The sequence below is a fragment of the Pituophis catenifer genome, unplaced genomic scaffold, assembly GCF_029215685.1.
Source record: "Pituophis catenifer annectens isolate HBS135680 unplaced genomic scaffold, rPitCat1.0.hap2 SCAF_7, whole genome shotgun sequence".
NCBI classification, from domain to species: Eukaryota; Metazoa; Chordata; class Lepidosauria; order Squamata; family Colubridae; genus Pituophis; species Pituophis catenifer.
This window is the reverse complement of record NW_027256887.1, coordinates 6327987-6343119: the sequence shown is the minus strand read 5'-3', so window position 1 is coordinate 6343119 and position 15133 is coordinate 6327987. Positions and strand designations below refer to the sequence as shown.

The 15133-nt window shown below is 43.2% G+C and overlaps 1 protein-coding gene across 1 annotated transcript in view; it reads right to left on the bottom strand.

Annotated features, from left to right (window-relative positions):
* The window catches only part of RELN (reelin), a 290109-nt gene that overhangs the window by 132203 nt on the left and 142773 nt on the right, over nucleotides 1-15133 (bottom strand). The window contains exon 19 of the mRNA XM_070947738.1: nucleotides 742-934. Within this exon, the coding sequence (XP_070803839.1) occupies nucleotides 742-934 (193 nt within the window). The remainder of the gene's footprint in view (nucleotides 1-741; nucleotides 935-15133) is intronic.

Here is a 15133-nt window from a genome sequence, read left to right as displayed (position 1 = left end):
ACGATAGATGATATAGATGATAGATGATAGAAATAGATGATAGATAGATCAATATAGATGATATAGATGATAAAGAGAAATAGATGATAGAAATAGATGATCGATCGATCGATATAAATGATATAGATATAGATAGATAGATAGACAGACAAATAGATAGATATAAATGATGATAGAGATAAATTAGATAGATGATGTAGATTAGATAGATAGATGTTAGAGATAAATGATAGATACACAGATAGATGAAAGAGATAAATGATATAGATATAGACGATAGATAGATGATAGATAGATTGATATAGATGATATAGATAATAGAAATAGATGAGAGAAATAGATGATAGATCGATCCATCGATTGATCGATCGATAGATATAAATGATATAAAATGATAGATAAATTATATAGATGATAGATAAATGATATAAATTGATATAGATTAGATAGATAGAAAGATATAGATAAATGATAGAAGATAGATGATATAGAGAGATGATAGATAAATGATATAGATGATATAAATTGATTGATTATAGAGGTAGATGATAGATACACAGACAGATAGATGATAGATAGATAGATAGATAAGTGATATACATGATATACATGATAGACAGATAGATAGATGATATAGATGATAGACAGACAGACAGAGATAAATAAGATGGAGATAGATGATAGACAGACAGATTTCACATATGTTCTCTGTGAAGAAATATCTCCCTTAATCAGACTTACCTCTTGAACCAGATGCCAAGTAAGGCCATGATTAGTGGAGTATTCCAATTTCACCTGATTGTCCATGTGGGGCGTGTACTGCTGGCCACAGCCCATCACCAAGTTGAACTGAATCATATACGACGCTCCAATTTGCATAGACTGTGTTTCTACGTAGCGCATACTGGAAGCTAACTTGGAATCTCCTGTAAAACTGAAAAGAAGAGGGAAAGAGGTAAACTGGTCATTTATGGAGTAGCTTCAACAAACGCACAGCACAAGATAGGAGGACAAGCCAATCAGGACAAGATTCAGCAGTCCATCTGCATTTACAAGACAAAGGCCACTCTTTTGAAGACAGCAAAGTCCCCATTTTAGACAGAGAGGACGGCTGGTTTGAAAGAGGGGTCAAAGAGGCCATCTTTGTCAAAATTGAACAGCCCTCTCTCAACGGACGGGGAGGGATACGACATCATCTATCTCCGGTCTACAACACAGTCCTTTCAGTAGTTCCAAGAAGGCTCCACACCCATTTGCACTACTCAGGTGACCCTGAGGACACAGATAAACCTCCAGGTGGCCTCAATGACTCTACTCTCAGAGAGAGTGCTAATGACCAGATGACTGCAACGAATATAAATCTTTCCATCCTCTTACCATTGAGTCAGAACTGAAGAAGCTTCTTGGCTGAGAAGTGAAAGGTCTTCAAGGAAAAACAAAAGAAGTCCAGTTCTTTTTGAAAAAGCGATTTTGGGACTCCTTTTTCTTGCTACTATAAACATGCCCTACAGGGGTGGGTTCTAATTTTTTTTTACTACCGGTTCTGTGGGTGTGGCTTATTTTGTGGGTGTGGCTTGGAGGTCATGTGTCTAGGTGGGCGTGGCTAGCTGGTCAGAGTCATTTCTGGAAGGTCCTCGCACTTACGACCAGTCCTCGCACTTACGACCCGACTCATTTGTTTGCTTTTAACACTGATCAGCTGTAAGGCGGCCCTTTGAAGCCCCCCGGCAAGAGTTTAAACAGTTTTTTTTCCCTCTAGTCATCAGCTGGGACTCAGGAGGCGGCAATAGATTGGGGGTGGGACCAAATAAAAGGTAAGAATAACGTGGGGGAGTGGGGGGGTGGGAGGGCGGGGGAAGGGAGAACCGGTTCGGTGACGTCATATCGGCACCGCTACCGGCTCGGCCGAACTGGACCGAACCGGGAGGAACCCACCACTGATGCCCTATCATTAAACAACTTAAACCAGTGGAAGAAATTAATCAAAAGAAGAAGAAGAAGAAAAATCATCTTACATTGTCAGTCCACAGACTCAGCTTGTTTGGGCAGTGTTAATCAGAGGTTGTGGATCTAAAAACTAGCCCACAATTAAGATGGGTTTCTATCAGAGGTGGGTTTCAGCAGGTTCTGACCAGTTCTGGAGAACCGGTAGCGGAAATTTGGAGTAGTTCGGAGAACCGGTAGTAAAAATTCTGACTGGCCCCGCCCTCATCTATTCTCTGCCTCCCAAGTCCCAGCTGATCAGGAGGAAATGGGGATTTTGCAGTAACTTTCCCCTGAAGTGTGGGAGGGAATGGAGATTTTGCAGTATCCTTCCCCTGCCACGCCCATCAAGCCACACCCACCAAGCCACGCCCACCAAGCCACACCCACAGAACCGGTAGTAAAAAAAATTGAAACCCGCCACTGGTTTCTATGATGAATGGAAATAGAAATCTAGATTAAACTCGGCTTCTGCCTTCAGCTATTATTAATCTGTGGCTTATGAAGAGAAAACTAATATTGTTATCCTCTGACCTGATTTAAAAATGAGGTAGAGAAGGTTTTTAACTAATCCTTAGGAGAAAGATTGCAGATCTAGGGGAAAGAAGCCAAAATTGTGGAAACCTTTTGGGGAAAGTGTATTTTTGAGGTTTGATGGACCCCCCCCCCCTTTTTTTTTTGACGTTTCAAGATAATCCTATTCCACTGCTGGAATGGCCTGGGAATAGCCCAGACCTTAACTCAATTGAAAATCGATGGAGCTGACGAAAGAAACTTGTTAGTCAGAAGCGACCCAGCAATAAAACCCAGTTAATAGAAGCCATCATTCGATCTTGGTTTCACATGAGAACAGCTGCAGAACTTAAAAGACTTGGTTCACTCCATGGGAAGACGTTGTAAGGCCGTCATTCATGCTAAAGGTTACCCAACTAAGTATGAACTGACATGGTGATCATTTTTGTATATCTCGTTTTTTTCTACGTGTTTCACTTTTCTTCTTTATACTGTAACTACTATTCTAATAGCAAATCCTTCATAAAAGCTATTGCATTACATCAGGGGTGAAATCCAGCAGGTTCTGGAGAACTGGTAGCGGAAATTTTGAGTAGTTCAGAGAACCGGCAAATACCACCTCTGGATGGCTCCAGAGTGGGGTGGGAATGGAGATTTTGCAGTATCCTTCCCCTGGAGTGGGGTGGGAATAGAGATTTTGCAGTATCCTTCCCCTGCCATGCCCACCAAGCCACGCCCACCAAGCCACTCCATGCCCGCCATGCCACACCCACCGAACCGGTAGTAAAAAAAACTTGGATTTCACCACTGCATTACATTCTTGATTAAATTATCTTTCCATTGATACATAATTTTATGGTACTACTCCAAAAAAAAAGTGGTGTTATTAGCTAATTTTAGAAAATACACTTTTCCCAAAAGCTTTCCACAATTTTGGCCACTACTGTAGCATCTACTTTGGTAGGTTATAGCTGTCTCAAAACAATACTACCAGAGTTTACCAAAATACCGAGTTTTTGCTATTGTGTAGGCTAATCAGATGAGCTAATAGCTAAATAACAGCTGAAGCTACTCTCTTCAGCTCTTATTAAACTGTGACGTATGAAGAGAAAGCTAATATTGTTATCTTGTGACCTACCAACTAATTTACAGCCCAAATTCAGAAGAACCCCTTCCCCAAACTGATGGGGGAACTGATATTCTAAATCAAGCACCTGCCATTAGAAACTCAAAAGTCACGAGCTGTCAGCCTATTAAAATTATTTGCAATACTTACAGGTCTTGAAGGAAAAATAACTAATTTTATATAGATTTTCTATTCAGAATAAAACTGGAAAAAAAAAGACAATCTGCTTCAGAAGCCAGTTCTTTAATAATTTAAAGGAAGTGACTTGGGCCAACAGAAAAACAAATATCCTTCCATAGTGCCTTTTCCGAAAAATATTTTTTTCAAACGTTCTTTTTCATTCCTGTAGGTTATTATGCACAGATTATCTATATAATTCAGTTGCATTGTAGACCTTAAGTCTCCAACCAATAATTCTCCCAAGCACCTGTGTCCTGCTGTTTTCACAGCTAGAATTTTAATACATCTGATTTATTTTCTTCTATCAACAAGAATAAAATACAAAACAGGAAAACAGGAAAATGAACATCCAACACTAACCAAGAGAAAAAAAATTCTTGTGTAAGGGAGGAAAAAAACAAATATCAATAGATCTAACATTAAACATAAACAATCCATCCTGGCTGGAAACTTAAAAATAAATTAAAAGAAAATAGATAGATTCCTCTCTCCTTACATAATGGGTCTCCAAATAATTATAAGCTTTCCAATAAGCTTATTGCAAGAAGAAGGGTTGAAGACTTACTATAAGTCTTACTTACTACAACACAACTGAATTATTAAGATAATCTGTGCACAATAACCTACCGAGATGAAAAAGAATTTATGAAGAATAGTTATAAGTTTTTTAAACAAAAATACTATATTAAATAAACCAATATTCCAGATGAGGAATATTGGTTTATTTAATATTGTTTGTTTATTATTGCTTATTTATTTAAAGTCTGTCTAATAATCAAATTGACCCAACCTCGAATCATAATATACAGTGGTGGGATTCAAGTAATTTAACAACCGGTTCTCTGCCCTAATGATTTCTTCCAACAACCAGTTCACCAAACTGCTCAGAAATTTAACAACCGGTTCTCCTGAAGTGGTGCGAACCGGCTGAATCCCACCACTGATAATATATATGTTAAAAAAAAGAGAAAGTCAACAGGTTAGCCCAAACATTACACTATACCAATGTTGGCGAACCTTTTCAGCACCAAGTGCCGAAACGGGAGTGTGTGCGCACCTGGGGGGGGACACACCAAAAACCGAAAGAGCTGTTCCCTGGTGTGTACGCACGAGAGCGCCGGAAACCAGAATAGCAGATCCCTGGCAGGCATGGACACGCCGGCCAGCTGGTCTTCGTGCACGCGTGTGCACATCAGAAAAAAAACAGCCTCTGATGATCGCACGGCTCAGCTGGGCATGGGGGTGTGTGCAGGGACAGGTGCGCGCTTTCTGGCAAAACTGGAAGCTCAGCTTCCCGGTGCTCACATGCCAGCCATGGATCTGCTTTTCCGGTTTCCGGTGGTCCTGCGAGTGCGAAGACCAGCTGGCCGGTGCGCTTGTGCATACTTGAACCCGGGCGACAGTTGGCGTGCCCGGAGAGGTGGCTCTGCGTGCCAATTCCGGCACGTGTGCCATAAGTTTGCCATCATGGCACTATCTCTTCAGATCAGGGGTGGGTTCTAAAATTTTTTACTACCGGTTCTGTGGGCGTGGCTTATTTTGTGGGTGTGGCTTGATGGTCATGTGACAATTATTTAGGATTTAGCAGAGGTACTGGTCTACCAGGCTTTTAATTGCTTGCAGAGCTGTACCAATCTACCCATTTATTTTTTGCAGGCAATGGTCTACTCATATATTTTTGCAGGCACTGGTCTACTCATTTGTTTTGTTTTTTTACGACCAGTCCTCGCACTTACGACCCGACTCATTTGTTTGCTTTTAACACTGATCAGCTGTAGGACGGCCCTTTGAAGCCCCACGGCAAGAGTTTAAACAGTTTTTTTCCCTCTAGCCATCAGCTGTGATTCAGGAGACAGCAATAGATTGGGGGTGGGGCCAAATAAAAGGTAAGAATAACGCGGGGGGTGGATGGGGGATAACGGGGGGGCACGGGGAAGCAGGGAGCAGAACTGGTTCGGTGACATCATTTCATTGGGAGAACCAGGCCGAACCGGGAGGAACCCACCACTACTTCAGATCCCTCTGTTAACCATCTGTTATTGTATTTAACACGTAGAAAGTTCACCAACAGCTTCCAGCCTCTTATAAAGTTGTCGGATTTTAATACATCTGAAGAAACATATGCTTGGAATCAATCCGAAGACCTTCGGAAGGTAGCTTAATATACCGGCTGCATCCATCAAGGAAAGAGCAATCAAATGCTCTTCTAGAAATAATGAATCGAGAGGAGGTTTGGATATTAACATTCTTCGGGGAACAGGTCGGTACTTGTGCATTTAATTAAACGATGTGCATGTTCAGAAATCGTCAACTTCCATGGGGTCTTCTCAAAGTAATCATTTCACCTGCAAGCTGTACGTTAATTGCTCCACTTGGGAACGACAGCAGAGCGAGTGCCAGCCAGTAATTGTGACTGGTGAGCCATAGAATGGGACTTTCTACAATTACCGTACTTTGCAATCTATTTTTAAGCACACTGGTAAACTATATGGATACAAATGAACTGCGTCTGTCCAATCCAGCATCCTAAAGTGACAGGCAGAAGCCACGTTATTGCAGGAAACTCAATCTTTTGTTTTTTAAACCAAAATATGATTTGTTTTTTGTGTCATAGCAGAAAGGTTTGCATCTTTACGGGTTTCAATGGGGACAGGAAAGCTTATGCAAGAATCTCTCATTTTAGTTCTGGAAAGATCTGTAATTCTCTGGATTAAATTGTTTGTAACTTGGAAGAGCTTTTTGCCCTATGGAATTCAAGAGGAGTTGGACTTAGACCAGGCCTGCCAAAATGGTGGGCCGTGGGCCGGATGCGTCACGCGTAGGCCACGCCCACCCTGGCTCTGCAAAGGCAAAAAAACGTGTGATATGTCATGATACGTCACATGACGCGATCGAGTTTGACACCCGTGAACCAGACCATTTGTGGGAACGTTAACGACTCTAAGCTGATGACTCACTTAACTCTGCCTTCCAGCTCTGACTGCTCTTCTCCTACAGAATCATCAGACAATTCAGTAGGATTCAAAATAACTTTATATACATAACAACACATAAGGCATACAATACCCATGTTGTAGAGAAGAGAAACAGCAAGTACAAACACAGCACAAAATGGAAGCACAAAATAGAGAAGGCAAAATGAAGGAGTGTGCCCTCAAGCTTATATACAGAACAGTTAAGCCACACCCAGGCTCTAAACTGTCTCTTAAGGTCCCATACAACAAATACTATGTTTCAGTTACCAAACAGCCCTCATTGGCTGACTTGTTGCTATGCCCTATTCCAGTTCATGAATATACTCTTGACAATTTATCATCTTACATGGTACATGACCTGGCTATTTCTAGGATCACTTTTCCTTAATATCCACCCAATTTATCACATCAGATAGGGTGGACATTGGGGTGAAATCCAGCAAGTTCTGGAGAACCGATAGCGGAAATTGTGAGTAGTTCGGGGAACTGGCAAATGCCACCTCTGGCTGGCCCCAGAGTGGGGTGGGAATGGAGATTTTGCAATATCCTTCCCCCAGGAGTGGGGAGGGAATGGAGATTTCGCAGTATCCTTTCCCTGCCACGCCCACCAAGCCACACCACGCCCACCAAGCCACGCCCACAGAACCAGTAGTAAAAAAAAAATTGAATTTCACCAGTGGTGGACATCCTATCGAGGCCCCTCCCTGAAATCATGTCATTTGTAGGGCCTTAGAAGCCTGTCTTTTCCATGGCTGTCCCTACCCTGTGGAACACCTTCCTACCGACAATTTGTCCCTTCTAGCCTTTTGGTAGGCTGTGATTGTATGGATAGAAACATGAAAGGCTGGCAACTGAGCCTGTTTTGGGGCATCCCAAGAGCGACCTTATGGTGTAGGGCAGGGGTGTCGAACTCAAAGCCCGTGGGCTGGATGTGGCCGAATCCTGGTCTACCCAGTGAGAAGAAGAAAGATCGGGCCAGCGTGGCTTTGGCCCGGTCTACCAAATGTGAAGAAGAAACATGCCAGCAGTTTAGGGAGTTGCATCAAGCTGGCCACGCCCACCCAGTTGGCCATGCCCACCCAGTTGGCCACGCCCCCCAGCCCCTTCCAAGGTCAATCACAGCCCTAATGTGGCCCTCAATGAAATTGAGTTTGACACCCTTGCTTTGTTGTTTCTATCTTTTGTGTGTGCAATTGTTTTATTTATTGGCCTTATGGTTGTTGCAAGCCCGCTCAGAGTTCCTTAAGATGGGCAGCCATAGAAATCTTTTAAATAAAAAAAATATAATCCAGGTAGTCCTTGATTTACAACAGTTCATTGAGTGACCGTTCGAAGTTACAACAGGACAGGGGGGGGAAACTTATGACTGTTTTGCACACTTACAACCATTGGAGCATCCCCATGATCATGTGATCAAAATTCAGACGCTTGGCAACTGACTCATATTTATGGCGTCTGCAGTGTCCCGGGATCATGTGATCCCTTTTTGCAACCTTCTGACAAGGAAAGTCAATGGGGAAACCAGATTCACTTAACAACTGGGTTACTAACTTAACAACTGCAGTGATACACTTAACAACTGAGGCAAATGGGGCTAAACTCACTTAGAAAATGTCTCACTTAGCAACAGAAATTTTGGGTTCAATTGCGGTTGTAAGCCGCCGAGAACTACCTATATAAGACCATATATATGAATTGTGTAATTCAGCCACTCTAATTTTAGAAGGTGACCTAACTTTTTAAGTGTATTCCTTATAAAGTTAAAGGGAAAGGCTCCCCTCGCACATATGTGCTAGTCGTTCCCGACTTTAGGGGGCGGTGCTCATCTCCGTTTCTAAGCCGAAGAGCCAGCGCTGTCCGAAGACGTCTCCATAGTCATGTGGCCGGTGTGACTAAACGCCAAAAGCGCACGGAACGCTGTTACCTTCCCATCAAAGGTGGTCCCTATTTTTCTACTTGCATTTTTTACCTGCTTCCGAACTGCTAGTTTTGGCAGAAGCTGGGACAAGTCACGGGAGCTCACCCCGTTACGCGGCACTAGGGATTCGAACCGCTGAACTGCCGACCTTTCGATCGACAAGCTCAGCGTCTTAGCCACTGTATTCCTTATATCTTCCTCGATAATTGTATATGAATAATGTCCCCAATTTCTCTTACAGTTGAATGAAATTACAAATAGCAAAAAAAGTTAAAGAGAAAGAAAACCTTACGAATAAGGAAACAGATCCAATCTTTACCAAAGGATGAGGCTAAAAACTTGAAGCTGGAAGAGATGGTGGTGTATTAATTCAGGACTACGACGAGAAGCCTAAAATATCATTATTATAGAGGGAGAGTTTCCTTTCCCCCCCGAAAATGTAGTTGAGGATGGCATGCTCTAAAATGATTTATAGCATATTGACTACCGTTCTTCTAATGAAAAAGCAATTTTCGGAGATTCCCAGGGGAAGGCTTTCCGTGCTCCGCCAGCATACGCTCCTGGAAAGCTGGGAGGTTAGAAAATGAGAAGCAAATGGATACACAGCTGGGAGAAACCAACAGTAATTAATTTAACTACCAGGCATTTGCTCAGACCTGAGCTAAGTTAAAAACAATCCCGGGGAGAAGTGGAAGGTCAGTGAAGGCTGCGGTTAGCATTTGACAAAGCTCCCGACATCTCCATTGCAATGTTGATGCGCCGCTTGCGGTCCGATCTCAGCGTAATATGCGACATTGTCTGCTACGACGTCTTGCCTGTCAACAACTTCTTCAGTTCCAACCACAATAGCACATGGGCAAACAATCGATACGAGCTCAAGGGAAACCGCTCCAAACTCGATTGCAGAAAATACGACTTCAGCAACAGAGTGGTCGACGCCTGGAACGCTCAGCCTGACTCAAACCCTCACAGCTTCAACCTCAGACTGTTTACCGTAGACCCAGGGGTGGGCTTCAAAAATTTTAGCAAGGGGTTCTTTGCCTGGTTGCCGGGTGGGCGTGGCCATGGTTGGTGTGGCCTACTTGGCTTCCTGCACCATGGCGGGGGGAGGTGCGTTTTTGCCCTCTCCAGGCTCCGGAGGCTTTTCCTGAGCCTCCGAGAGGACAAAAATAGCCTCCCCAGGCTCTGTAGGCCCTCCAGAGGCCAGAAATGGGCCCGTTTCTGGCCTTCCTGAACTTCTGCTAAGCCAGTTTTTCACCCTCCCTGAGCTTCCGTGCGTGCCCTGCACTTACTTGCATCCAAAATGGGCCATGTGGGAGGGGCAGGGTGGGTGTGGCCAGCCAAGAGTGAGATTTGGGGGTTCTCTGAACTGCACAGAATCTTAGCTAGAGGTTCTCCCGAACCCCTGTGAACCCCCTGCAGCCCCACCCCTGCATAGACTTCACTACATTCTTAAGAGGTCCGTAAAGGGGGGCATGCATTAGCGCATCAGCATGCCTACTGTCCCTGTCTTACTGTCCCCATTTATTTGTATTTACTTCCTTTGTTTCTGTTTATGTTCATACCTATACTTGTTTATCTTGTACATGTTTGACAAACAAACAAATAAATAAATACATGTTTGGTCCATAGCGTTTTTCTGACCAGTTCCACATCAGTGAGAAAAACAACATTCAGGAAGAAACTACAGAATAATCGGTCTTGTAATTTTTGGCATTTTTCTACAGGGAAAAAAAAAAGAAAAAAAGGAAAAGAACTTTGATTTTCCTATTTAGTTAAAAAAAAAATAAATCCTGAAAACCAAACTAGACCTCGCATATCAATACAGGTAGTCCTTGACTTATGACCACAATTGAGCCCAGCATTTATGCTGCTAGGTGAGAAATTTGTTAAGTGAGTTTGGCTTTTACGACTTTTCTTAGCCGTGTTTGCTAAGTGAATCGCTGCGGTTGTTAAGTTAGGCACATGGTTGTTAAGTGAATCTGGCTTCCCCGTGGACTTTGCTTGTCAAAAGGTCGCAAAGGGGGATCAGGTGACCCCGGGACACTGCAACTGTCGTAAATATGAGTCAGTTGCCAAGAGTCTCAATTTTGATCAGGTGACGCTGGGGACGCTGCAACAGTTGTAAGTGTGAAAAACGGTCATAAGTCACTTTTTTTTCAATGACGTTGCAACTTCAAACGGTCACTAAACGAACTTGTTGTAAGTCGAGGACTACCTGTGGAAGATAATATCTGTAGCTTAGGGTTGGATTGTGGAGTCCTTGATGCTCTCTGAGCTTGGATGTTTGCTTGCAGACATTTCCCGTCTGAGTTGGTAGTTCCTTGACTGGGGTGTTGTTTACTGAATAGAATAGAATAGAATAGAATAGAATAGAATAGAATAGAATAGAATAGAATAGAATAGAATAGAGTAACAGAGTTGGAAGGGACCTTGGAGGTCTTCTAGTCCAACCCCCTGCTTAGGCAGGAAACCCTACACCACTTCAGACAAATGGTTATCCAACATCTTCTTTAAAACTTCCAGTGTTGGAGCAGTCACAACTTCTGGAGGCAAGTTGTTCCACTGGTTAATCGTTCTAACTGTCAGGAAATTTCTCCATAGTTCTAAGTTGCTTCTCTCCTTGATTAGTTTCCACCCATTGCTTCTTGTCCTACTCTCAGCTATTTGGAGAATAGCTTGACTCCCTCTTCTTTGTGGCAGCTCCTGAGATACTGGAACACTGCTATCATGTCTCCCCTAGTCCTTCTTTTCATTAAACTAGACATACCCAATTAATTCCTGCAACCGTTCTTCATATGTTTTAGCCTCCAGTCCCCTCATCATCTTTGTTGCTCTTCTCTGCACTCTTTCTAGAGTCTCAACTGTTTGATTGTTGGTTCGATTGTTGGTCTCACATCAATTCTGGTGTTAAACTGTCAAACAGTAGACAGCAGAGCAATCAAGGAGGAAAACAATGCTCCCATCAATGCTGACAGAGCGAGCAATTTGTATATAAACAGAGAGCAAACCCCAATCCCTTCTAGCACTGATGATGTTACCCAGTAGGGTAAGAAAACATCTGCAAACATACTGTTGTGGCTCCGTTACCTGAGCCTGTGTCATCGGCAGGAGAGGACTCCAAGAGTGAAGGAGAGGAGTTGGCAAGACCTCCCTCTCCAGGACCCTCCTCTCTGGCAATGCCTTCGGTGTCCGCTGAAGGGCAAGAGATAGGGCCGGGGCCAAGCACGTCCACGCAGCCACAGATGGACAATGATGAGGGTAATGAGTCTTGGCTGGATCCACGCCAGCGTCGCAGAGATAAGCGCGTGCAACAGAAGAAAAGGCATGCCCGAGATTAGGCTGAGTCACTGGACCACACCCCACAGGATATAAAAGGGAGCGTGGTGGCCAGTCAAACCTTGTGACGAACAAAGCTGAAAGCTTCCACGCCATTCTGCATTGCCGGACTTTTGCTATAGACTTTGCTGGATTATCTCTGGACTTGATTAACTCCGTAATTATTGAGCTGTTTCTTTTGATGTATCAGAAGTGGGGAGAAGTTATCTCTCCCCTTCATAAATAATAAACTCTTGGCAGGCAGCCAATAGGTTGTTGCCAAGTTCCGTTATCATAAGGAAAAGGACTTTGCCGGCTGGTTTGGTCTTTAACTCTTGAACGTCTGTTGGTGTGTGTGCGTGTGGTTGGGGACAGAACACATACAACCAAGTTCAGGCAGCACGGAGGGGCTCTGCATCTTTTGCCCATCTAACAGTGGGCGTCAAAAGCTTTTTATTTGACCTCTTTGATGCAAAATGGCCGCCTTGTTTCATTTTAATGAGCAGCGAGTACTTCCATTGTCCTTCTTTAAAGGAGTTAATGCTGTTTCAACAGCCTGGTTATTAGTGCCGGAGCACATTCTGTGATGTTTTCACAGCCAAGTCAATTCCTTTCAGTTTGAGAGATGAGGCCTAAATCAAATCACCAGGCTGTTCAGAATGTACTTGTTAATGAAAGACCCAGAATGTTAGTTCTTAGACCTTCGGGTTAATTGTACAGCTTTCCTCTCTAATCATTGTGACGGCAGCTTCTCGTAGCAATTTTACTTATAACTAGTAAATTCAGTGTAGGGTTATTACTGTGCCTGGCTCCTTAATATCTGAACCAAGGCTTTTTTCAACTGTACTTTGGCAAATGCTGGTAATTAATGAGAAATAAATTTTCAGCCTTTGTTGTTGTTGTTAGTTGCGAAGTTGTGTCCGACTCATCGCAACCGCATGGACAACGTTCCTCCAGGCCATCCTGTCCTCTACCATCCCCCGGAGTCCATTTAAGCTCATGCCGACTGCTTCAGTGACTCCATCCAGCCACCTCATTCTCTGTCGTCCCATTCTTCTTTTGCCCTCAATCGTTCCCAGCATTAGGCTCTTCTCCAGGGAGTCCTTCCTTCTCATTAGGGTGGCCAAAGTATTTGAGTTTCATCTTCAGGATCTGGCCTTCTAAAAAGCGGTCAGGGTTGATCTCCTCTAGGACTGACCAGTTGGATCGCCTTGCAGTCCAAGGGACTCGCAGAAATCTTGTCCAGCACCAGAGTTCAAAGGCCTCAATTCTTTGGTGCTCAGCTTTTCTTATGGTCCAACTTTCACAGCCATCCATTGCAACTGGGAAAACCGTAGCCTTGACTATTCGCACTTTTGTTGGCAGGGTGATGTCTCTGCTTTTTTTGTATGCTATCTAGATTTGCCATAACTTTCCTTCCCAGGAGCAAGTGTCTTTTAATTTCTTAGTCCATTTAAGTTCACGCCTACTGCTTCGGTGACTCCATCCAGCCATCTCATTCTCTGTCGTCCCCTTCTTCTTTTGCCCTCAATCGTTCCCAGCATTAGGCTCTTCTCCAGTGAGTCCTTCCTTCTCATTAGGTGGCCAACGTATTTGAGTTTCCTCTTCAGGATCTGGCCTTCTAATGAGCAGTCAGGGTTGATCTCCTCTAGGACTGACCGGTTGGATGGCCTTGCAGTCCAAGGGACTTACAGGAATCTTCTCCAGCACAATAGTTCAAAGGCCTCCGTTCTTTGGCGCTCAGCCTTCCTTATGGTCCAACTTCCACAGCCATCCATTGCAACTGGGAAAATCATAGCCTTGTTTTCCACCTATTTGCTTTAAAAAGCATCACTATATAAACCTAGCACAATACAATAGTCATATACAAATTCTTTATTCAGTAAAACTTCAACGGTTATTGAAAAATAACATAATGTAGTCAAACAACTGTGTTCTATTGTGTGTAGAAGGACTGGCAGAACGAAGTGGTGGAGTTAAAAGAGGGGTTAGCATAGAATCCTTACATTGCCACAAGCAAACTAAGTCCAACTCCTCTTGGGTGTGATTGACCCTTAACTAACTCTAACCAGGTATTGACCATTTGTTGAGAAGATTCTTTTGATAGATTATAGCAATAAATCAGCTTGGACCTGGTCTTTAGTCATCATCATTTTATTATTTTAATTTATTTCTGTTTTATGGTACTTTGTCAATATCATTTAATACAATACGGTTTTGTTTTATTGTACCCAAACTATAATGCAAATAAATAAATAAATATGTAACCTATGCATATTTTCTCAAAAGCTCTTTAGAACAGAATAACAGAGTTGGAAGGGACCTTGGAGGTCTTCTAGTCCAACCCCCTGCCTAGGCAGGAAATCCTGCACCACTTCAGACAAATGGTTATCCAACATCTTCTTAAAAACTTCCAGTGTCGGAGCATTCACAACTTCTGGAGGCAAGTTGTTCCACTGGTTAATTGTTCTCACTGTCAGGAAATTTCTCCTTAGTTCTAAGTTGCTTCTCTCCTTGATTAGTTTCCACCCATTGCTTCTTGTCCTGCCCTCAGGTACTTTGGAGAATAGCTTGACTCCCTCTTCTTTGTAGCAGCCCCTGAGATACTGGAACACTGCTATCATGTCTCCCTAGTCCTTCTTCTCATTAAACTAGACATACCCAGTTCCTGCAACCGTTCTTCATATGTTTTAGCCTCCAGTCCCCTAATCCTCTTGGTTGCTCTTCTCTGCAATGGATGGAAACTAATCAAAGAGAGAAGCAACTTAGAACTAAGGAGAAATTTCCTGACAGTTAGAACAATTAATTAGTGGAACAACTTCCCTAATCATCTTACTTGCTCTTCTCTGCACTCTTTCTAGAGTCCCAACATCTTTTTCATATCGTGGCGACCAAAACTGGATGCCGTATTCCAAGTGTGACCTTACCAAGGCATCATAAAGTGGTATTAACACTTCATGTGATCTCGATTCTATCCCTCTGTTTATGCAGCCTAGAACTGTGTTGGCTTTTTTGGCAGATGCTGCAACACTGCTGGCTCATATTTAAATGGTTGTCCACTAGGACTCCAAGATCCCTCTCACAGTTACTACTATTGAGCAAAGTACCACATATACTGTA